Source organism: Corapipo altera, unplaced genomic scaffold, assembly GCF_003945725.1.
Source record: "Corapipo altera isolate COAL_440 unplaced genomic scaffold, ASM394572v1 180, whole genome shotgun sequence".
NCBI lineage: Eukaryota > Metazoa > Chordata > Aves > Passeriformes > Pipridae > Corapipo > Corapipo altera.
The window spans coordinates 5,549,362-5,573,991 of record NW_020884915.1 but is presented as its reverse complement, the minus strand read 5'-3'; the positions used below and the strand labels follow the sequence as shown (position 1 = coordinate 5,573,991).

General features: G+C 41.0%; 1 protein-coding gene across 1 annotated transcript in view; it reads left to right on the top strand.

The window, feature by feature from the left end:
- SEC23IP (SEC23 interacting protein) overlaps positions 1-20,532 on the top strand; it is a 24,954-nt gene extending 4,422 nt beyond the window's left edge. Inside the window, exons 3-19 of the mRNA XM_027655186.1 lie at positions 1,400-1,589; positions 3,034-3,227; positions 3,554-3,643; positions 4,898-5,018; positions 5,312-5,401; positions 6,096-6,237; positions 7,499-7,707; positions 8,316-8,434; positions 9,006-9,176; positions 9,552-9,647; positions 9,827-10,030; positions 10,722-10,877; positions 11,527-11,629; positions 12,985-13,170; positions 14,159-14,321; positions 16,262-16,362; positions 18,897-20,532. Coding sequence (XP_027510987.1) covers positions 1,400-1,589; positions 3,034-3,227; positions 3,554-3,643; positions 4,898-5,018; positions 5,312-5,401; positions 6,096-6,237; positions 7,499-7,707; positions 8,316-8,434; positions 9,006-9,176; positions 9,552-9,647; positions 9,827-10,030; positions 10,722-10,877; positions 11,527-11,629; positions 12,985-13,170; positions 14,159-14,321; positions 16,262-16,343 — 2,316 coding nt within the window. The 3' untranslated portion in view covers positions 16,344-16,362; positions 18,897-20,532. The remainder of the gene's footprint in view (positions 1-1,399; positions 1,590-3,033; positions 3,228-3,553; positions 3,644-4,897; positions 5,019-5,311; positions 5,402-6,095; positions 6,238-7,498; positions 7,708-8,315; positions 8,435-9,005; positions 9,177-9,551; positions 9,648-9,826; positions 10,031-10,721; positions 10,878-11,526; positions 11,630-12,984; positions 13,171-14,158; positions 14,322-16,261; positions 16,363-18,896) is intronic.
- Positions 20,533-24,630: the final 4,098 nt, after the last annotated feature.

Here is a 24,630-nt window from a genome sequence, read left to right as displayed (position 1 = left end):
CTGACACAGCCATGTCTGTCTGACACAGGTATGTCTGTCTGACACAGGTATGTCTGTCTGACACAGCCATGTCTGTCTGACACAGGTATGTCTGTCTGACACAGCCATGTCTGTCTGACACAGCCATGTCTGTCTGACACAGCCATGTCTGTCCTTCCCCATGACCTGGGGCACAACAAAACCATTGAAGTCCTGTGTGTTGGTCATTCCTGATGTCCTGCTACCAGAACAAAACAATTGAGGTCACTGTCCTCTCTGAACTCTGTATTTTACCTTTTGAAGGTTTCTCTTCTCCACCAAAAAAACCCCCGAAAAAGTCTTGAGCCATCTCTAACAGCAAAATTTTTTTTCACTAGGAAAGAGAAACTAGAAAAGTTTCTTTTCTGAAACTGTGTTGTTTCAGGAAAACTTCCTGATTTTTGAAGTGAGTGTACTCTGAGGCTGTAGCCACACGAGCTTCTGGGGTCAGAAACAAAGCCAGGTTGTGAAGTTCTGCAGCTCTTTTCTGTGGGTTTCTGAGGTTGCTGAGTTTCAGCTGTGCTGCTGCATTGTTTGTGCCTCTGCTGTAAATGGGGTCATTCAGCCCTTTGCAAGATAAAGGCTAAAATCTCTTTTCAAGTTGGTTTTGTTGGTGAAACCAGAATTTTTTGAAACTAAGTCACTTAAAATTGTCAGCAAATTCTTTGAAACACATTGGTTGAGGATTTTGTGTGATATAAAGCATTAATCTCCATTCTTTTTTACCTGCACAAAAACATTATTAAAATAATGCAAAGAAGTAAATAATAACCTGACATGTTGGCCTTGAAAACAGCAAAAAATGGTTTTTATTTTGCCTGAGCTATTGCTATATTTCCCTTATCATGCATAAAGAATGTAAATATTACATAATGACAAAACAATGCAAAGACAGTAGAACCTAAACAATCTGGAGCTTTAGATTATATAATTTCAGAACTTCTATTTGTTTGATTTATATATTATACAATATTTTCGTGGTTGTTTTTTTCTTTCATTAAATGTATCATCAACCAAAGCAGTAGCTGCTGCTGACAGCACTTGCTTATAGTTGTACTAGCTGGGTTTTTGTACAGTTTCCACAAAATCAGCTTTATGTGGGCTCTAATCCCTTTCAAAATCAGCTACTTTCACTTGGCTAGAGTTAGAAATCTGCCTGTTCTGATCTCTTTGCAGGATGAGAGCTATTATTCAAGTGGGCACTTGCTAAACCTGACAATCTTTATGCAAAAGTGTAGTTATGTGTAAATGAATAATGAGAACAACACATTTTTATTTTCGTGCCAAGTTGTGTGGCTTTAAGAAATAAGTTCAGCTTGAGTTTTGGAAATGGAAAGCTGTGTGAGGTCGATATATATTTTTATTGCCCACATATTTTCAGTTTCCACAGTCCCAGCCCCAGGCTCCCAGGCCTGCAGGTCCCCTGGTCCCGGCCCCTCCTGTCTTGCTGCACAACCAGTATGAGCCAGTTCAGCCACACTGGTTCTACTGTAAGGAGGTGGAGGACAAGCAGATATGGATGCCATTCAGCCTTCTGGATTCTGCAAAACTGGAGGAGGTTTATAATTCTGGTAAGTTCTGTCTTGTCCAGAGGGGAACAGAAGGACTGAAAGGAAAATACTGGAGTAATGGCACTGCTGGGTGAGAGGGTGGTATGGCAGTAATAAGGAAGGTTAATACATACCTTGAAGATGGATTTTGTGCCACTTAATTTATTTCACTTCCATTATCTCTTGCTTGATGCCATCAGTGTTGAGATGTACCATCCCTGGTGGATACCAGAATTCCTCACAGAACTCCTGATTGTCTTTGTTTGCCTTTTTGTTAAGCTGTCAGTTCTGGAATGAGTATCATATCTGGGATTTCTCAAAGCTTTCTTGTTGTGTACAGAGCATCAGAAGTGTTTTAGAGGCAACACAGCGGTTGCCTGATATTCTGTAGTTTGTCTTCACGGGATCAGTGTTGGGCCCAGTTCTATTTAATGTCTTTATTGATGATCTGGATGAGGGCATTGAGTCCACCATCAGCAAATTTGCAGATGACACCAAGCTGGGGGGGAGTGTGGATCAGCTGGAAGGCAGGAGGGCTCTGCAGAGGGACCTGGACAGTTTGGAGAGTTGGGCTCATTCCAAGGGGATGAGGTTCAACCAGGCCAAGGGCCGGGTCCTGCACTTTGGCCACAACAACCCCCGGCAGTTCTACAAGCTGGGCCAGAGGGGCTGGAGAGCAGCCAGGCAGGAAGGGAGCTGGGAGTGGGGATGGACAGGAAGCTGAACAGGAGCCAGAGTGTGCCCAGGTGGCCAGGAGGGCCAATGGATCCTGGCCTGGCTCAGGAACAGTGTGGCCAGCAGGATCAAGGAAGTGATTCTTCCCCTGGACTCAGCGCTGGTGAGGCCACGCCTGGAGTGCTGTGTCTGGTTCTGGGCCCTCAGTTCAGGAAGGACATTGAGGGGCTGGAGCAGGTCCAGAGGAGAGCAACAAGGCTGGGGAAGGGACTGGAGCACAAGTGCTGTGAGGAGAGGCTGAGGGAGCTGGGGCTGTTCAGCCTGGAGAAGAGGAGGCTCAGGGGAGACCTCCTCACTCTCTGCAACTCCCTGACAGGAGGGGGGAGCCGGGGGGGGTTGGTCTCTGTTCCCAGGAACCATCAGCAAGACAAGAGGACATGGTCTTCAGCTGTGCCAGGGGAGGTTTGGGTTGGATATTAGAAAGAATTTCTTTGCAGAGAGGGTGCTCAGCCATTGGAATGGGCTGCCCAGGGAAGTGGTGGATTCTCCATCCCTGGAGGTTTTAAGAAGAGACTGGATGTGGCATCAGTGCCACGGGCTGGGAACCACAGCGGGGTTGGATCAAGGGTTGATGATCTCAGAGGTCCCTTCCAACCCAGCTGATTCTATGATTCTATGATTCTGTAACTGTTCTAATGGTCTAATATTGATCACAGACGTGAGTGGGGTGAGAGAGAAGGAAGCCTGTGTGTGTGTTGGTGTGGTAACTGGTGTGCCTTGTGTGTCACAGTCCAGCCTGACCCCGAGAGCGTGGTGCTGAGCACGGACGGGGGCCGCTACGACGTGTTCCTGTACGACAGGGTGAGGAAAGCCGTGTACTGGGACGAGGAGCCCTCGGAAGTGAGACGCTGTCTGTGGTTCTACAAAGGAGAAAAGGACAGCCGGTTCATTCCTTACACTGAGGATTTTAGTGACAAGCTAGAGGTTTGTGTTGCCTTTACATAAACTGCACCAAGACCTTAGTTCATTGAATTAACGACCTTAGAAACACTTCTCTCTGTTTCATTAAAATGGTTGCCAGAATGCAGTTTCTGGAACATAAAGGAAGCAAATCCTGGGAAGGCCACGTTGCTCGTGAATCAGTCCTGCACTGCTGTGACCTAAAATCAACTTGGGCACTCTTCATGTGACACTTATTATATAAACAAAGTTATGTAAATTATAAGTGTAACATTACAGATGATGCACAAGGCTAGAAAATTGCTGAGGAGAAGACATCCTGATTTTGTGTAACTTATTTACTGTTTCAGGCAGAATATAAAAGGGCTGTGACTACAAATCAATGGCACCGGCGACTTGAGTTCCCAAATGGGGAGACCATTGTTATGCACAATCCCAAGGTAATAGATTTTGGCAGTTTTATCTCCCAGGATTCATTAGGGATGAATGAGCAAGTGGGTGGAAGCATAAATTGAATGCAGCCTTAATCTTGGTTGGTAGCTGTTGGTTGTTTTGGATATGTGTGCATTGAAGATATAAAGTTTATGGATCACTCAGCTTCTGTTTGCTTCAGTGTGCTGCCACCTGGTTAACAGACAATGCTTTCTGAGACACAAGGAGAGTAAGGGTTTGCATGGTAAATATTTGGACTAGCAGCAAATGGTTGGCCATTTGAATTAGTTTAACCTCAGACAGTCTGTACCTAATGAAAGATAATTTAAGCTGAGAGCTTTCATGTGGAGAAGAGCATTAATCTAAGTATAAGGTAAATAGTTTGTTTATTTAAACTGTGAGAAGTTTTCTACTGTGACTATTTTTAGGCTGCAAGAAAGTATAGCAAAACAAGCTTTAAAAGTTATTCTAAATATTCTGCAAACAGTTTCATGTTATTAAAACATGGACTTCAACCTTGTTGACTGGTGCTGTTACCTGTTCACTTATCACAGATGTAGTAACTGATAAATAGAAAAAGCCAAGGGCCAGAAAGGATCATGCTTGCTCCTACTTGAAGCATTTAATAATGCTGGTTAAGGAATTGTGTCCAGTAAAAACCTAGAGAAGGAGCACTTAAACCACTTGGTGTCATAAATATGAGTTCAGGCTATAAGTATAAGTCCTCTAAACAGCTGTTCTACTGAATTCCTCACTTCCTAGTGAGGAGTTTCTGGACTACTTCAAATGGTGTTTTCATTTGCTGAAAAGCACTTCTTTTTTTCTGTTTTCTCCTTGTGATACAGTTATTGTAAATCAGGTAGTATTCACTTTCCTCACGTAAGGAAGAGTGGATACTGAGCACTAGGAGAGAGGAGCTGGAATAATGCTTGTCTGAGGATCCCTCAGCAGGCCCAGCTTCTCCAATAAGTGTCTACTTTTCTCTGAGTGATTTGGTTGCTTTTCACACTAATGAAATGTCTGTGGTTTTGGAGTCTGGTTTTAGTGAAGCTGTCCCTGCTCTGGGGAATGGTCTTAGGGTTTTCAAGGGCTTTTTTGGGTTTTTTTTGCATATATGTTAGCTGAAGAAAAGATCTGAGTTTCAGAGGCAAGGTGTAAAGCAATGGAAAAGTGTGTTAAACTATTCAGTGCTTTCAGAATAACAGGTCTTAGGGTTTTTTGTGTTCATAATTGGTAAATTATAACAAATGTATTTGTTGCAGGTCATAGTTCAGTTCCAGCCTGCTGCCACACCAGATGAATGGGGCACCTCTCAGGATGGTCAGGCAAGACCAAGGCTGGTAAAACGTGGAATTGAGGATGACCATGATGAGATTCCTGATGGTATGTGACCCCTGGAGGTGGGTCTGCACTGTGACCAGCTGGGTTGGGTCTGTGCAGGAGTTGGACAACATGGCAATGCACTGTTCATGCCTACAGTCTAAAGGTTGCAGTTATTCCTTAATCTAAACTGCTTGAAAGAGATTATCTGATTTTGGGGTTTTTTTTAATCAAAAATGTCCTGTGGGCTCTGTTATGTTCTGAATCATAATAGGCTTTACAGAGTTGCTTGACTCTAAACTTCACTCCTTCAGTACATATTGGCACTCTGAATGTTTTATTTCCTTTTTTTACAGGAGAAATGTCCCAAATTGACCATCTGGTATTTATGGTTCATGGCATAGGTCCTGTATGTGACTTGAGGTTTAGAAGCATTGTTGAATGTGGTAAGTTTTGGCTTGTATAATGAATAGTTGTGTTCTTAACTGTTTAAATGTGGTTCTCTGCAGCTCATAGTCAGATAAGCAAGTAGTTTGTTGTTGGTTTTTTTTTTTTTTAAAAGTCCCTAATGTTAAGAAGCTCAACCTGTGGTAGAATTTTGTCATGATTATTTTCCAAAAGCAGAATCTGTGTTTTGTCAGACTTGCAGCTTTACCTGTTAATACTAGTCCTCAATATCAGACTTGCTGAGTGATTTGGGTTTTGAGATCTGTGGAGTGTTTTTTTTGTTTGTTTGTTTTTGGTTTTGGTTTTGTTTTGTTTGTTTGTGGTTTTTTGCCTTTTTTTTTTGTGGTGTGACTGAATATGTTGCTTTGTGTGGTTTGTGTGGGAGAAGTGGTTTTCTGTTTGCTTTTTTTTTAAATACATTCTAGTACAACTGAGTAAATGAAAAAAGCCCTTTCTGGTCATGGAGTGAAAAATGTCATTGTGAGATAAATCAAAGCTTGCTAGAAAAGTCCATTTTAACAAAAACATGTATTTTCTTATTGTTAGAGGGGTAATACTTGAAAAGACATTTCCAGTTGGCAGTTTCCATCATTTGTATTCTGACTATGTGTGAAATTAAGGGGGAAGAGGGAGTATTTGTGTGTTACTTAAGTACTGCTTCTATCAGACTTTCTTTATTGTTTTTCTTTGCAGTGGATGATTTTCGGACTGTTTCTCTGAAGTTGCTGCAGACTCACTTTAAGAAAGGTTTAGAGGAAGGTAAAGTGAGCAGGGTGGAATTCCTTCCAGTCCACTGGCATAGTTCTCTGCATGGAGATGCAACAGGTGTAGACAGGTGAGTGTGTTGCTTGATGTTGAAAATTTCATATAAGCTGTTACTTAAGGAGTTTTGGAATGTGGAGGAAAAGAGCAGTTCATATGCTCTGTAGGCTAGATGAGTAAATGTGTGACTGGGTTACAGAAGAGAATTGCTAATTTCATGTAATTAGCATTTTGGTAAGGAGCATTGGGAAAGCTGGCAAGGCATGAGGAATATTTCCTCTTGTTTGTTTTCACACACACTTTTCAGGAAGGTGGCCAGTGCATGATGCATAATGATGAGTGTGTAGAGGTGGTGATGGTAAGTATGAGGTAGTGAACATGGAGATGTTTTGTCCAGTAGCAGGTTGTACAATTTAGAATGGAGAGTTTTTTGTTCTTTCCCTTCCTGCAATCTGAGTTTGACCCTGGGAGGTGTCAGGATCCTGAGGAAGGCATCAAGCCCTCTGTCCAGTCCTAGAGGAGCTCCTGAATTCTATTAGGCAGTTGAGCCAAGGACTTTTGTCTTTTGCAGCAAAGTAGCTATATATGTGTAGGAATGTTACAGCATTTAGAAATCTTTTAGAATCACTTCTCTGTGCCTACCCCTTTGCTGTCACTTGACATTTCAAGTTGTTTTCTCTTGCTCAAAGATGGGGAAGGAGAAATTGTGAGGGTAGCAACCTATGCCACACACTGCTCATGCTGGTGTTCTCCAGACTCTTGTAGCTCACTCAAGTCCTGCTGCTTTCCTCAACCTTAGACTTTTCTTTGAGTTTGAGCACTGCATTATCATGAGAAGGGATCCTTATCCTGTTAACCAAACCAGGCAGTGCTAAGGCAGTCTGAATTCTCCAGCAATTCCATTGCAGCTGTCTCAGCTCCAGGCAGGCAGATGGGGATGCCAAGCTTTTCCTTTAAAAACAGAGTATTATGGTTCTATGATTCTAATTTTACATGCAAGTTCTTTTTCTCTTCCACTTCAGTCTGCTCACAAAACTTCCCTGTAGCAGTGTTGGAATAGAAAAGAGATTATTTCAGGCATCCCTTCAGCCTGGACAGAAAAAAGGGAGCTGTATCTTTCTCGAATATGTACAATCAGCAGATAGCACTAATGTGTGAATATACAAGGCCAGAAATCTGTGGTTTTTAAAAAAATGTTTTTAGAGACACTTTCTGTAGAATTTACATTGCAGTTCTAAGTGAAGTGACATTACCTGTCGCTTCAAAGGTTAACGAAGCCCTTATCTGTGTTTCTTTAAAGGCATTCAAGACTTTTAATGGTTTTGTGTTACCAGGAACATAAAGAAAATCACTCTGCCGAGCATCGGGCGCCTGCGGCACTTCACCAACGAAACGCTCCTCGACATCCTGTTCTACAACAGCCCCACCTACTGCCAGACCATCGTGGATAAAGTCGGCCTGGAAATGAACCGTCTGTACGCGCTTTTCATGAGCCGCAACCCCGACTTCAAAGGAGGAGTCTCTGTGGCTGGGCACAGCTTAGGTGATTGTTTTAGGGCTGGTTGGGATAAACCAGCATTCCTTCGTTAAGCATAAGGCTCAAATGAGCTGTTAGCTGAGTAACAAACACCTCCCAGGAGCTGAGTTTATCAGGCTTTGAGAGAAAATTAGTGCTTCGTGCATGAGCACATTCTCCCCCTCTGTCGGTTCCTTCTTGAAGACTTAGTATCTAATTTGCACTTAAAAGCTGACAGCTTATCTGGTGTCTTGTTAGGTGGGTGATTTCTGTGTCTCAGAACCCCCACTTAGTTAAATTACACTCATTTTTTGGAAGATAGAATAAGTGTTATAATGACATATTGGCACACTGGTTTGGGCTGGAACTTTTCCTCCAGCTTGGCAAGCAGACTCAGGTGTTTAAGGAAAGATAATTTAATCATGGCAACTACATAAAGCATGACTGGAGGTGGGGGGGGAAAGGGCTTGCTTTTGGCTGAGAGTAATTATGTTCAAATTAATAGGTATTTTATTTTAATTCAGCCGTGTATTTTGACCAATCTATTTGCTGTTATTACATATAAATCTTCCTTGAGATTTAGGGACAGGAGTACCTGGCATTTTTCCTGAGTCAACTCTAATTCCTGTTTCCAGGTTCCTTAATTCTCTTTGACATATTGTCTAACCAGAAGGACTTGGCTTCATCAGTAAATTCTGGGCCCTTCTCTGCTGTTAATGGGACTGTAAAGGATGTGGCTGTTCATGATAAACAGGTAATTTGCTACTAGTCTTTCCAGCCCAATAGAGCTGATATTTCCAGCAATTTTTTTCTTAATTTTTCAGAATTTATAGCTGAAACATGGTTGTGGGTTCTGATAGTACATTTGAACCTGTTCATGGAATTTACAGTTTTGTAAATCCTGTCACTTCTCAGGAAAAACTGTTTGCATCTTGCTCAAGTTCCAAGTGGGCTGGTAATGGGATTTGATCATGAGCTTTGACCCTTGTGAACGTGTAACTTGGTCTTAACTGTATCTAACTGGTGGGGGAGGTGTGTGAGAGGGGAAGAATCTGTCTGAGCTCAGGGTAGAAATGGTGACCAGTTGTTTGATGAATAAAAGGAAGTATTTTTAAGTGTCGGAAAGCTCAACAAAACTTTTGTCTCTCTTAGTAATTTTTAAATATTTTTTTTGCTGGTCTCTCATTAGAGGAAAATGGATGTATATTTACAGAGCTTGCATGATGGTGTTTTTAAGAGAAAGGAATTCCACTTGGTTTGGATTGCTGCACGTTGATTTTTCACTGTTAGAGGATGTGATTCTGGTTCTGTGCTGTTTTGTTAAGATGACTGAAGATACCAGTTCCTTGGGCTCCTCAATTGCCACATCTGGTGATGACCTTTGTGAGCCTGAGATGGATGAGGATGTTCCCACTTTGCAGAAGACTCTGGAGATGCTGAGTTTGTCGGAATATGTGAGCACGTTTGAGAAGGAGCGGATGGACATGGAGTCTCTGGTACAGCAACGCTCACTTGGCTTCTGGGCACTGCCCAGGGGATGGGCTTTGTGTCTGGGGTTTGTTGTTGTTGTTTTGTTCTGGTTTTCCTTTGAGTTTAGTGACCATGAGAGAGCAGTTGCAAAGATAAGATAATCATGCATGACTTGAAGACTAAGTGTTAGGTGACTCTTGTCCTTTTTTCTTGGTGTGGTGCATCCCCCCCAGTTTTGTTAAAGCACTTTGTTTCATGTCTTCTTAATTTTTTATATTTTCTGTAGCTGTATAAAATGAGTTAGCAAATTCAGAAATCATTGCCAGTAAGAAATTACATGTGTTACTAGAAAAGTTATAAAGTGTGCTTTGATTGTGTGTGTTTGGTGTTTGTTTCTTTAGCTCATGTGTACAGTTGATGACCTGAAGGAAATGGGGATACCTCTTGGACCAAGAAAGAAAATAGCTAATTTTGTGAAAGACAGAGCAGCCAAGCAGGTAAATACATTTTTCAGGAATGAAATAAAACATGATCAGGCAAATGTGACCGACTTCCTTGCTGTGGAGTAGCTTCTATTCTTGAACACTCTTCTTAACATCCTGGATCTATTAGAGAAATTTTGACGACTGTGAAATAAACTTTTGTTTTGCCCTAACTTTGAAACTTTTCTCAAAAGGAACAGAAGAAAGCAATAGCAGAAAAGAAAGCAGTGCTGGCTGCCACACTCCAAACTCAGGAAGACACCCAGAAACCAAAAGAGTCAGTTCCTTGTGTCTCCTCTGCAGAGGCTGGTCAGCACTCAAAGAGGAAACTCCCAGTTGGTGCATCCGTGTCTTCTGTGAACATTGACTACGAGTATTTTGAAGTTGGAACTGGCCAGGTGAGACTACAAACATTTAAATGATTTGGACAAATCCTGTCCTTTTTTTGATTTTCTGTTTGTGGGGGTTTTTTTTAATATTTATGACTTTGAGCTACCTCCCTTGGTTGTTATACAAAAATGATGTTTATGTAGAACTTCGCCCTTTGGTGGGAAGGGGGGGCTGGGAGGGTGGGTTAGATTGCTGAAAAGCAAAACTTATTATAACAAGGTTGTCACTACAGTTGAGTTATAATTCCAGCAGTGAGTGAGCTGTAAACACGGTTCTGTTCCAGAAGCAGAACTGTGGGAATGACAGAAGATTGAGTGACATCAGATTAAATGCCTCTGTGGCTTTACAGTTAACATGGTTGCCTAAATTGATATAATTTAGGCAACCTAAATATATATATAACAGTTATGCTGTTATATTTAAGGTTTACCTCAAACTAAACTTAAAAACTTCCTTGTTTAAATATTTTTTTTTTTACTTTAATTTTTTTTCCTTAAAACCCCACTTTAATATCATGGTATCAATATGCACTAGTACTATGGTGTTAGTATGGAAAAGGGCAGTGTAGCTGAAGCTTCCTGGAAGTACTGTGAGCATGTGGTTGATTTAATACAGAACTTGCTTTTTCCTTCCTGACTAAGCATTATATGACTTAGCTGGCAGTTCTGAGAGATTCTGTGTCTGATTTCTGTCTGCCAGGTTTCTGTGGTTTACAGTGCATTGGACTTTGAACCAGATATTTTCTTTGCTCTGGGTTCTCCCATTGGTGTGTTCCTCACTGTGAGGGGTGTGGAGAAGATTGATGAAAACTACAGGCTTCCTACCTGCAAGGGATTCTTCAATATCTATCACCCAGTGAGTAAGCAGAGCTTTTGAGATCTGATTTTAGCTGATGCTGGTGACAAAAAGTAGAATATGAAGTTTTAATTTCTGAGCATTACACCTCTTATTCCCTTACGTACAGTTCCCAAAAACACAACCCCCCCCGACCCATCTGAAATATTTATTCCACATATTTGTAATCTTTACTGCAAAAGTGAAATAGGTCTGGCTATAGGTTCCATACCTGTAGGGTTGGTTTGAAAATATTTGCCTTGTTTCTTATCAGAGCTGAGGAACTTTTTTCCCCATTAATTTCAAGCCACTCTTGTAGATTTTTGTGCAGTGTTTGTGTTTTTAACATTCAGTACTTTTGTCCTGTGTCATCTTGTTAGACAGTTCAACAGTGACATGTTGATAGAGATCATCAGAGTGCAAGAAAATCTTGCTGTTGTGTTTCCTCATTAGAATCTCTGTCTGTAGAACAAGACTGAAGTAGTTAATGAATCTGCTTAATCTCATGATTAAACTAAACTGTCATGAACTAAGCTTCTGTAAATTCAGATAGTACAGAATTAAAAAAATGGGTTTCTATTAATCATAAATAGGGATTTTTTTTCACTGAAATATGATAATTAGAATAATTTCTAAGATAACTAAATGTCAATGTGTTGTTTCTCAACAGCTTGATCCAGTAGCTTACAGGTTAGAACCAATGATCATTGAAGACATGGATTTAAAACCAGTTCTCATTCCACATCATAAAGGCAGAAAAAGACTTCATCTGGGTAAAAAGAACACTTATTTCATATGGATCTCATTTTTCTTATTGCCTCATTTGATGCATTAGAGTTTTATAAGATTTTAAGAGACTAATGAATGTTCCTGGATATCTGACACCCTGTTTCTCCTGAACATCAGAGGTGATTCCACCCAGTCCCATAAACTGGGCATTCACAATTTCATTCAGAAGTAATGATCATAATTCCTCCAGATTTGAGCTTCTCATTAACAAAGTTCCATTTAAAAATTGCTGCACATTTCTTGTTCACCTTCATTTCTAAGATGCTGTCAAACAGACACTGAATTTATTGGTTTCTCTTACTTTGCCCCTACTGACCCCCGTGATGTGTTTAACCAGTGTCTGTTCAGGATTGCCAACCTGGAGGAAAAGGTGTTTCTGCAGCCATAGGGCAGGGACTGGATTTTGTTGCTCACAGGTACCCACCAGACCAAGGTGATCTGGTTAAATTTTGCACACCTAATAAGGAAAGTCAGTTTTGCTGTTCAGTTGACAATATTTCTGCTGTACAAGTTCACAGAGCCCTCCCTAAACATCTCCAGGTGGAGCTGTTCTGCACCATCTGTACCACTAGAATGGTGCTTTAGAGTGAGTCTGCTTTCCTAGACTAGACAAGACACTTGTTAAGGAATGTTGCAGTTTACAACTCTCCAAAAGTCTGTATAGCAAAGGAGAAAATAGAAAATTAAGGTCTGTTGCATTTTACCCCATTTTTTTTTGCTTAGATGTAGGTGAATGTTCCACGAATAGTCACGAGCCCTGATCTAACAGATCCATGGAGTCATAAGCAGTTACTGTAAAGAACTCTCCTTCAGCCAGCATTTCCCACCAGTGTGAATGTCAGATTGTTACTGGGGACACAATTCTTGAGCTGTAGCAGAATTACAGGCCAGAGCTGAGGGACTGTTCCTCCAAATTCACTGCCACTGCAAGAGACAATGGCAGCTCTTCTGGTCTCTTCTGCTGTGCTGGAGTTTGAAATTAGTCTCTCTTTGCTGTTCTTTAGTGTAGGGTGTGAGGACTGATTGTGGGGGGTGGTGCAGCTATTTATGTCATTTATGTAGACCCTTCTGCATTTGGAGACTGTTGGACTGTTTCCTGGGCTAGTAGGTTTTAACTCATCGACCCATTCAGTGAGAAATCAGTTGTGTATTAGTTGCATTTCCCTTAATCTTTCTGAATGGAACAGAGAAGCAAGAAACACACATTCATGACACAGCAGGCCTGTTTCTCCTGGGAATTGAGATGTTTGTTGAACAGGGTTTCATCACTCTGGTTTTAGGTTGTAATTTTAAATCCTTCTGTATTGAGATTTTTTTGTTGGTTTTTTTTGTTTTTCAGAACTGAAAGACTCCCTGTCTCGTATGGGCTCTGATCTGAAACAGGGCTTTATCAGCTCTTTGAAGAGTGCATGGCAGACCCTTAATGAATTTGCCCGTGCCCACACATCTTCAACTCAGCTGCAAGCAGAGCTGGAGAAAGTAGCCAACCAAATTAAAGAGGAAGAAGAAAAGCAAGTAGTAGAAGGTATGTGGACACATTATTGTTTTACCTCTAGCTTATTGAGCTCAAATTAATTGAAGCTTGAGTATCCCAGTGACTGTTTGCTATTGATTTTCCTGACCCTGTTAAAGAGACCTCTCTGCTAAGCACCAGAGCTGCTCTGTCACTCCCCCCCTCAGCTGGAAGGGAGAGAGAAAATCCAATGAAAGGTTTGTGGGTTGAGCTCAGAACAGGGAGAGGTCACTCAGCTGTTATTGTCATGGGCAGAACACACTCGACTTAAGAAAACTGCTTTAATTTGCACACTCAGTCAACTTTCTGTTAGAATGGCAGGTTTCTAAATCAGGTTTCTAAATCAGGTGTGTTTCTAAATCAGTTTTCTAAATCAGGTGTGTTTTCTTTCAGGGCAAATCAGTATGAATAAATCTTTCTGTGATTTATTCTCGAGTAGTTTTCTGCTGATTTTTTTGGGAGGAGCTTAGAAGCATTTAGGTGTGTTCTCTAACAGAATAAAAATAAGTTTAACTCAGGTGTAAACAGTACCCTTAATGATAGCAAGGGCAGGATTGCCAGTTGTGAATTACCTGTGTGTGTTTAGTAATGCTGGCTTTGTCTATTCTTAGAAAGACAAATCACTCCTCTTAGTGTGAATTGAGGATAGTGATTGACACTGTGCAGGAGAGATGTAAAAATATGTCATGTCAGGTTATTCACTCATAGAATGACTGGATCTGTGTATGTATAAAACAGTGGGGTTTGTTCTGAAAATTGCTCAGCTACTACTTTGCATGAGGCCTTTTTCAAACAAACTATTTAAACTGTTATGAAAGAAATAAGCCTATAATTCCAGTCACCTTTCTGAATTGTGCAGTTCTGGCCAGTTCTGGTGGTTGTTATTGTCTTATCTCAATATCTTGGAAATTTTAGCAGGGAAAATGGGTGATATTTCTTGATTATAATCAAGCAGGCTGTGCTTGGAAATAGTTTAAACCTTAAACTCTTGTCATTTTAGCTGAGAAGATCACTGAAAGTCCAGAGCCTCCAAAAGATGAAGATTCCTCAGTGAAGGTCGGAATGCTGAACGGAGGGCGTCGGATTGATTATGTGCTCCAAGAGAAGCCAATAGAAAGCTTCAATGAATACCTCTTTGCTTTGCAGAGTCATTTGTGCTACTGGTAAGAGGAAATACTTGTGATTCTGTAAATATTGCTTGAGGAAAACAGTATATATGAATGTCCAGGAGTGGCAGGCTCATCTGATTTCAGAATTCTGTGTGAGTGCAGGGTGAACAAATCCATCATTGTGTTTGTACTCAAGACATTGCACGCTGTTCTCTTGACCTTTGACACTCAGAACACACATTTTTAGCTACTATCATTTTCAAAACAAGGAGAGCTCTGTAAGCATTTTGACAACTGTAGTTTTTCAAATAAAACTCTTCATGAAGGAACTGTATTGGACTACAGTATGTAGTAAAACTTAATTGCCATTTCGTGTTGAAATGACATTGCTGGATGCTCTGCTATCAAATATTAACAAAAAAAAAGAAGAAGAAAAAGGCACAGTGGAACTTCTTGTAAATTTGGATGGTTGTGATTGACCACTTTTATGCAGTGGTTGCTTGTACACAGAAAGAACAATTTATAGAACAAGAAGCAGAGTTTGGTGTCATCATGTGGTCAGAGCTGTAGTGCAGAATTGCTTCCCTGGATTTGGATTTATTTTTTTTAAGGTGCTTAAATATCTCAAACAGAGAAAGATATCATTCCACTTACAGAAATAGTAGTAACTCCTGACCTGTTGTATTAGCCCTGATGAGTTGCTCTCTTTTTTTTTTTTTTGATGTGCCATTGCATACATTTTCTTACTGCCATAAAATCAGGTGCACATGAAAATACACAAGGTGTGGAATGGCAGAGCACAGCAACACCACACTTTTGTATGGAATAATCAACCTTGGATGTCAGCTGTGAGCTGTGCAGAGCAGTGTTGGGGAGGGAGCAGTGACTGCTCTCTTGTTTTGAGTTTAGCAGGTGCTGGACAAAATAGTGCTCTACGTTCTTTTTGAAGGGTTGATTTTCAGTAGCTGATAATTTTAGAAGCAGGCGTTTCCCCCCGAGGTTAAAATGTGGCATTGAAAGCGTTTCCTGAAGGATCTTTGTTAAATTCAGTATCACTGACCCTGCCAAAGCTCAGGAGCTGCCCGGGAAGGGATTCTGGAGGCTGCTGAGAGCACTGAGCTCTGCCCGGGTGACCCGCTGGTGGCAGTGCCGTGCCACAGGCTGGGTTAAAGGATGGGCAGTTCCTTTCCACGGGGTGGCAGCCGCTCACTGCCTGCTCTTCAAAAACCTGCTGCACTTAGCTGGCTTTTGTCATTCAATTAGGGAAGATAAGCACGGTGAATAATGACCCAAATGAGAGAGCCCTGTTTTGGGGAGTGGTGAGAAAAGCCTTAAATGAAATACTGTGCTGTTGAGAGCAGAGCTCCTGTGTTAATCCTTTTGCTGCTCGTGGAACAGCAGAAACCATCAACAATTGTGGTTACTATGTCTGTGCTTGATTGTGGAAAATATTTGTAGTCCCTTCACTTGCATGTTTAACTCAGTACTGATGTTCTGTAAATTATGTTCCTCATACTTGGAGGATCACAGTCCTGAGCACCTTATTTATTCTCCTTTGATGTCTCCCTCTGTCACTTATTTTAAAAAGCACAGGAAGCTGCCCTCATCTAACAACTCCCACAGCTTTGAAACTTTGTGAAAATTTAGGTGTTTAACTTTTTACAGTGCTTGTTATGTTTTTATGTTGATGATGTTTATATGTGTTTAAATAGCATTTTACAGATGAATCAGAAAATTTAAATTAAGATAGCCTGAAGGTTTGATTTTTGAAAATAGGAGGGAAAACAGCCACCTGGAAACATGGCACTTGAATTATATTAAACTTTAAATTATTTGAGAACTATCTTACATTTTAGTGGCAAGGAAGAGAGGAAGAAAGTCTGGACAAGTAGAATGTATTCTTTTTAGAGAGCTGAGATAGCATGAAATGACTTCAAGAATTAGAACATGGACCATATTGAACTAACTTTTTATTTTTTTTTCATCTTTCCTAGGGGTTCTGAAGACACTGCCTTGCTGTTCCTCAAAGAGATATACAGGACTATGAATATCAATCCTGAGCAGCCACAGCATTGATGTCTAGAAACAGGAATTTGTAAGTTTGCTCCAGTATAACTTATGTACTCATATCAAATTCAGCTGCAGCTTAGATGTCTTGACTTTCCCTTTTTCCTCTGAAGTTTAAATTACAAGGCAGGCAGCCATAAAATGTCATTTTGATTGCAAAAACAATTTCTAGACTTGAATGCAGGGGGTATCTTCGAGTTCTTTCCCTCTTCATTCCCAAAAGATATTTGATGTTGGTAGTTTTGGTCTGGGATAATAACCATCAGTACAAATATGACCAAAGCATGATTTCTCTTTATCATTTGTTCAGTGAATGTTCAAAACCAGGAAAACTTGGAGAAATTGGATCTGTTGAAACTTCATTTACAGTGCAGTAGATTAAAGAACACCAACAGTGTTTCCACTTCTTTAATGTCCATATTGTTGAGCATGGGGCACGTGTATGCCAGCAAAAAACCTGCTTGTCTCCCAAGAAAGTGTTAAACACTGATATTGATAAATTACTGAAGTATTTTTATTTTATTATCTTTGTATAGCTTAAACATTTCAGTAGAACAAGGGAAATGACATACCATGGAAGTTGGTTCACTCTGAAAAGAAATTAAATACACAATATGATTGAGTATCTGAGATAGAAATATTCTTGCAGGTATTTTTATTTTAAGATGTGTGTTTCCTAACCAAGGATCTGTATTGTACCAGTTTGCATCACTAGATGTTGTAGAAAAGAGTATACTGTCTTTTGAGAGGCAAGGAGGAAATAATGTGCACCTTGCCTTTTTGGAATCATACAAAAAGAGAGTTTCTGATGTATTTCTCCATTTTCAGAAGAGCTGATAATGCCAAGCTACATAAATACCCAGCATGAAGAGAAATACTTGACATTTCAGAGGACTATTTGAGGCATCTTTCACTGCTACCATACAGTTTTAGTAGTCTTTTGTAACAGAATGCTTCTGATGGTCAGTTGATAGCATCTTTTTGAAAATGAAATGTCAGGGCTGATCAAATGCATTTTTTTAAAGCACAGGCAAGTGAAGGTAAAGGCACCGTTTGGCTGCACGCTGTGCCAGTGGTGTGTCAGCTCTCACACTGGCTTAGGCAGTGTCTCGAGGCAGAGTTGCACAATTTTTTCTCTCCTTCTCTTTCTTTATGAGCACTTTGGTTGAAATCATATGGAGCTTATTGGGAAGGAAAGGCCTTTGAGTCTCCTTGCAGGAGGGGAAGGGAACGTGGTGATTTATCTCTACAAAGCTGAAAGCAGTCTGTTGCTCAGCTTCAGCAGGCTCTGGGATAATTGTGTTTTATCACTGAGAACTGCACAGCTGGAGGAGGGTTTAGCAGGATGTCACACAACAAAGCCCAGCCAGGGAAGGCTGTAATTCCATTAGGAATTGCTCCGAAGGCCCCTCAGCACTGAGCAGTGTTTGAGGCTGGGATTCAGATACCAGAGGCTTAAGTGGGAGGGCAGTAGGGCCCACTGGAGGCACTAAATGACAAGAGGTGTCCTGGGAATGCTGCACACTGGGAGACCAGGATCTTTTCCACAGGAGAAGAAGTGTCTTTCCATGCACTGTGTAAAATATTATCACAGAAATCTGGAAGTACTGAAGTGGAAAATTCTCCCCCAGTGTTAGTCAGGTAGAGTTGGCATTGGTTTTTTTCTCTTTTCTGTTCATTTAAGACTTTCAAATGTGAAGGCAATGGATTATCCAGCAGTGCCTATGACAGCAACATCCATTTCCCTACACAGGAGCAGATTATCTGAAGAAACAGCCTCTCTATTTGTGGGCTGCTCAAGGGGAAGAGTAAATAAATGCCAGAGGAGCTCTGGGCTCCCTCATCATATTTTCCTATTAATTGATTGGAATGCTGAGACCTGACCACTTCCCTGCCTTCATGTGCAGAGCTGCCTCTTGCTGTCCAGTTTAATTTCCTGGCTGCTGGTGCAGATCCCTTTAACTTCTTGGGGACTGTGGCAGTTTTGAAGCAGATACAAAATGAGCAGAGGCAGGTTAAGGGAGGAGCTGGGTGTTCGGTTTTACCTCTGATTGTTTTGTTTCTGAGACAGGGATGGAGTTGGCCCTTTCTGGGGGTTGTTACCTTCTGAGTTTGACTTTTATTTTGTATCAGTGGCTTGATTTAGCTCTTCTAGATGATCCTGGAGCTGGTCTTTGTGAAACAGTAATACAGTGTTTCATGTAAACAGTGTATTGAAGCTTGGATGTGTAAATTATCACATCAGGGTTTTATCTCTATTTGGAGTAGGATAGTTTATTACCACAGCCAATTAAAATGCACAGTGAATGACATCCTATTAGCAGCTGTTGTGAGCTTTTTCTGTTTGTAATTGTAATTGCCAATTTGTGTCCACAGAAAGTATATTTCAGAGGCTTATTACATTAAAAATTTGATTAAAAACGTGTATGGATTTTTAGATCTTTTCGAGTCCTCTTGAAATGGAATGTTGGCATGTTTAATTTTATTAGTACTGCTGCAGGAATAGAAAACTTGATATATTTCATATTTCCAATATGTCCATGTTCTGTTTTCTCTGCACAGCCACACCTGTTGCTCCCACAGACCTGGTGAAAAACTCTTTGGAAAACATCTGGTATTTTCATACTTACACATGCCAGGATAAGCATCAGACTTCTTTTTTTTCTGCCAGTGCAGAACTTGCTCAGATTCTACCTTCTTGTGTCACTTCAAGCAAACTTAAATTCCGTGGTGATCTGATCAGCACTGTCCATCAGGAGATGGATGGGATGACACCGTTATGATCCTAAATCAGTTTAATTGTACAGTTGCCAAGTATAAGGTGATCAGTGAAGAAGTTTATTTTGGCATGCAAATCATTGCTTCTCCTTCAGCTCTCCTGTCTCAGCTGGCTGTCAGACATGCTCTGCCTACCAAGGCAGCTTGTCCTCATTAAAAAGGACTTGGTGAGAAACAGCAATAATCTGTTTTTCTTGACACGTTCGTTCGTCCACCTTCAAACTATAAAATGTGAACTGTAGTTATAACCATCTTTAATACAGATTACACAATCCAGTTCATATTTACTAACAATTAGCAACCAGAATCATTTTCTTACTATTGTAAGTGTGATGGAGATTATTTTATAAAGACCTTTTTAAGCCTCTGTTAAGAGTTTTACTGTTGCTTTTATTTTTATAAGTAAAAATGAACTTTTGACTTTGAAAATGTTAGAAGTTTGTTACAACTAGTTCAGTGTTCACATATCCTGAAATGAAGAACAATTTAAAATAACATTTTGATCTGATAATTACAGAATTAGAGACTATTCTGAGTTAATTAAGGCAATTTTAGTGAAACCAGACTGCAGTTGGGAGAATTAAAATACTTACCTTGACCCTGCAGTCTCACATCTCAAAACAGTCAATGTAAATAGGATCCTGAAGCTTAGGGGTGCTGAACAATAATCTGGATCCAGACCTGCAATCCAGGCTCCATTTTTTGTACCAAAGTTGAAAGGAATTGGGTGGTGTGAAATCCTTGGAATTCATGTCTCTGAATACTGAGCTGCTGTACCTTTCCTTGGGCTCCAAGTTACATACACATTGTGGCTTTTCTTAATATTGGTGATTTAACCTTACTACTGACTATTTGCCTCTGTTCTTGCAGTAAATGAATTCTGAAATGCAGTATGTTTATTTTTTTTTTCCTTGATATATGTAAAATACACATTATTGTGTATATAATTGGATGGCTATAATTAAAAGTACCTTACTTCCAGTGGATTTTACAACCAGGTTTTGTATTTCTTCATAGGAAATAGGTTGGAAGAGACCTCTGGAGAGGTTGCTCAGGGCAGGAGGGCTCAGGACCTGGTTCAAGGCTGGAGAGCCTTTGCTTCTCTGGGCCCTATTTTAAAGTTTGCTTTGGTTGCAAATTTTTTTTCTAATATAGAGTTGAATTTTCCCAGTTGGAGCTTGTATCTGTTGCCTCTTGTCCTTTCTCTGTGCATCTTCAAGAGTCAACTCTCTGTCTTCTCTTGTGCTCTCATGATTTTCCAGCCCAACCCCTTTCCGTGGCATCTCTTGCCTGCCAGGCACTGTGACCCCATGGGCATCTTGGACTTGCTTCACTTTATCAAAGTTCAACTTGTTCTGGGAAGCAAGCTTACCAAAAGAAAGCTTTTTATCCAAAATATCAAATATATTTGTAAAATTAACCTCTGAAGATTAAGTTTTACAATCTGTTTCATTAGTTGGAATACAAAATATATGTATATATGTATGTAAACAACAAAACCCCCACAACCACTGGCCTTATTTTCATCTGAAGTATCATAGAGTGGAAGGTTATACACTTGTATTTATCAACTTTGTGCAACATTGAATAACCTGAGTCTCCTTAAACAGCATTTTTTAAGGAGCTGGGCTGTGAAGGATCCCCTGGGAGGGAACAGCAGCACCAAGGAACAGTAACATTTTATGGGGTGTCAGAAGTGCTGTTGCTTGGTGCACAGGAGGATGTTGCAGGTGAATGAGAGCCATCTGGAGTGGAAGGACTGTTTTGGGAATATAGCATAAAAATCAGTTCTGGTTATATAAACAACAAATTGTCTGCAGCTACAGTAACTAACCAGTGTTACATCTTAAAAGCATGGGGAAGTTCAGACATAAAGGAAGGAAAAATTACAGTGTAACCTGTAATTATATAAAACAAAAAAAAACAAATGGAATTTATAGAGTGATTTTGTATCTGCTACAGATTAATATATTGCTTCCTCAGCAGAAATCATCCCAGTGTGCTGCAATAAAGTATTAGGCAGGCCATGTACAGCACAGCTTCCAATATGTGCTGCCCTAGGCTTGCTGGCTTTTTATTTATTTTTGTAGGTACTGTGATGCACAATTAAGCAGATAATGCTAATTAAACTTTAATTGGTCAATCCATAAACAAAAATTAAAAGTTTTCCCTGTCATATTTTCATCTGTGCTGAAGCGATTGTAAACATTTAAAAAAAACAACAAAAAAACCCCCAAAAAACAAACAAACAAACAAACAAAAAACCAAACAAAAGAAGATCACCCAGAAGAGGTTTTTTTAAAATCAGATTTGCTCTGTCACCCACCTGTAGTGTCCTTGGGGAGATTTGGGTGTGGGCATTAACTCAGTGAAGATTTCCAGGTGAGAAGGGTCTGGGTTCTGCAGCCCTGGCCCTGCCTGTGCAGCAGCCACTGCTGCTGGTCCTGGGGGGACAGGGCAGGCTCCAGCCAGGAGCAATCCCACAGGGAATGGAGCTGGGCCAGGAGGCTCCTGAGTGCTCAGATGCCCTGGGAGGGGCACGGAGTGAGTGCCAGTGTCACTTTGCCCCATGTGCCAGCCCCTGGGGCAGGTGAGCTCTGCAGTGCTTAAACCATCCCTGGGACAGACCACACCCAGCACACTGCAAAGACAAAACATAGAACTGTGTGAGTAATTCTTGGTGCAAAGGAGGACATTAATCACACCCTGGGTAGCTCTGTAACTTTCCTAAAGATATTTTATCTGCCTTCCTGCTCCTGAAAACCTGCAGTGATGGTTGGGGACAGGGGGTTATCCTTACAGGCTACAGCTGCTGTAGGAGGACCTCCACCCACAGAAAACAGCTCAGCTGGGCCCTGATGAGCTGCTCTGATGCCACCTTTGGCCTGGGTCTGGTGCTCTGGTCCCTTCATTTCAGCAGCAGAGGTTGGCTGAGCTACTTAGATCAGTGTTTCCTACAATTATCACATTCCTGCCAAGTGTTCCTTGGAGGATCCTCTGAGTGAGGCACCTTCTCCCTGCGCTGCTCTGGCACAACCTGACTTCCACTGTTGAGATGGGAGAGAATCTCTGTGCCCTGATATGTGTCTGAAGACATCTGTGAAGACCTGAAGACTTCTGACAATATAAGGTGCTTTGTTTGGTGAAAGTGTCAGGAAGCAAGTGGCTTTACACTCCTTCTGTGAGGAGAGGGGACTCCTCCCAAGGAGTGACACTTGTGTGAGTTGTCTCACTCCTGTGGGGGTCCTGCTGTGTGGAATGGTGTGGAATGCTCCCTTGTAAGCAGGTATGTGACATTGTGTTCATCTTATTTTGTATCTACAAGTCTGGTAAAATGCAAATTTTTTGAAAATAAGTTCATTCAAGGACGAAAGTTCTCGGACTGTGTCTTCTTTTCCATAAGCACTTAACCCTCAGGGCATTGCAAGAGAGAACATGTGCAGGACCCAAAGGTTGCTGGTGCAGTCCCCAAAGCCACAGAAGCAGTGAAGGGCACGAAGTACACTGTGCAGGATAAACTGGAAATGGAAGAACAACCCAGGAAAATGAAAAACTAATCACTTTGCAGTGAAGGGTCACACCTCTCTGGGTGCTCCTTTCATGTGCTGATTCAGACTCTGGTACAGCCCAGTTTTGCATTGAGGCCTCGTGGAAAATTAATCTTCAGGTGGAAATTTTTATTAGTGAATTCCAGGGAAATAATCAGAGCCTCCCTAAGAAATCCAGCACCTCCCCAAAAGATTCCCATTTGGATGAAATTAAATCCTTCATTGAAAACTTTTTTCTTTTGGAAAACTTTCTATCCCCTGCTCCTCTCCTGGTGTTCCAGGAGCCGTTGCTTCCATCAGTAGGAATGTTTCCTCTGGGAACACCTCCTCACTCATCTGTTCATAGAAGTAGCACACTCAAATAATTTCTCCTTGTGCTGGGAGATGCCTGGCATAACACACAAAATTCCCAGTAACTGTGCTAGAGCTGTCCTGGTCCTTTCCCAAAGAATGTTATATTAATATTTATAACCTTGATCTGCAATAGGACAAACGTGTTACAAACTCTGTCTAAAATGCTATTTCCATAATAATATTCTCCCTGATTTCTTTCTGTAGGTGATTTTTTTTTCCTTGGGATGAATAATAAGATCTAGGATTTCATTTTTCCTAAAAAATGCTCAGTTGGTGCCAGTGCCAGGGTGCTCCTTGTTGGAGGCTGGATGTTCAAATATAAGAGGAGTGGGTGGTGGAGAGCAGCCCTTTGCAGAGCTGCATTTCTCTGACCAAGCTGAGCTACTATTTTTAATCATCCCTTTGAATTAGGATGTGTTAGAATAAGAAGAATTCTTGTTTAAAAATAGGAAATATCATTTCATGTGCCTGTTCTCATTTCCTGGTGTTTAACTGAAATGGTGAAAATCATTGGCAGCTGCTTTGATTTAATAGGAGGGGTTTGTTGTACAAAACCATAAGCTTGGCTTTAGATTTCTACCTGATTTTCATAACTGTAAATCAGGATTAACTTCCCAAAGGCTGATGGAGCCACTCCAGTGTAAATACAGTTACAAACAGACTTGCTGGGACTCAATTCTCCAGCCTGTTGAGGTCCTGACTGGCAGCACAACCGTCACCCAGCACTCCCATCATCTGCACTTTTAGGGTTTATTCCTGACTCTAAAACAACCTATGGGCAGAAAAGCACAAACTGCTGTGCCCTTTGTGGCAAAACCCAAAGTCCTAAGAATTTGCCTCATTTCTGCAGTGGAAATTTTTAGTCATCTGAGCAGAGGTGACCAGGGTTTGCTCACAGTGCTCAGCTGAGCTGTTTGGAGGGTACAAGGACTTCATAGAATGCACTCTCCTGAAGGTGAAATGCAGCTCTCCAACATGCACCAGAAATGGTGCTTTCAGCTCAGTGGCTCTTAAAATGTGGGACTCTCCAGGCTTCCTTTACATATGGAGGCTGTAAAAGGAACACCTTTTATATATCAGTAAAATAGCTTCAGATTCATATAAATTCAGGCAATCAAAAGTGAAGTGTGTCTATTTAAGAGATGGTAATAGAGGACAAAGGCCTGAGGGGAGAAGAAACCAAGCAGCTGACCCTGTGTCTCACTTTCTGCCAAAAAGGTGTTCAAATAACTTTTAAGGTAATCTTGTTAAAATGGGCCCATGAATACACCTGGAGCAATATTTATGCCTGAGACTGCTCTGAGTGCATGAGTAGGGGTAGAGTTTATTCACAAACTAGAAGTAGCTCACTTGAGTGTAGTCTGAAGTCAAGTTTTCCTAAGCCAAGGCTTGTTATGGGTGTTGTGCAACATTTAGTTATTCATCTGTTTGTAGCTCAGAGGATTCAGGCTTTTCTCTGCGTTGCAGGATGTTCAGATGATTGTCCTTTCCCCAGTTTTTCTGTCTGCACAAAGGACTAAGAAAATGCAGCTTTGAATATCTAAATAATGAGCTCCAGCAGCCTCCAGGGAGGGTCTGAAGTGATGTGGGAGGGAGCAATGGAAGGGATCTGAGGG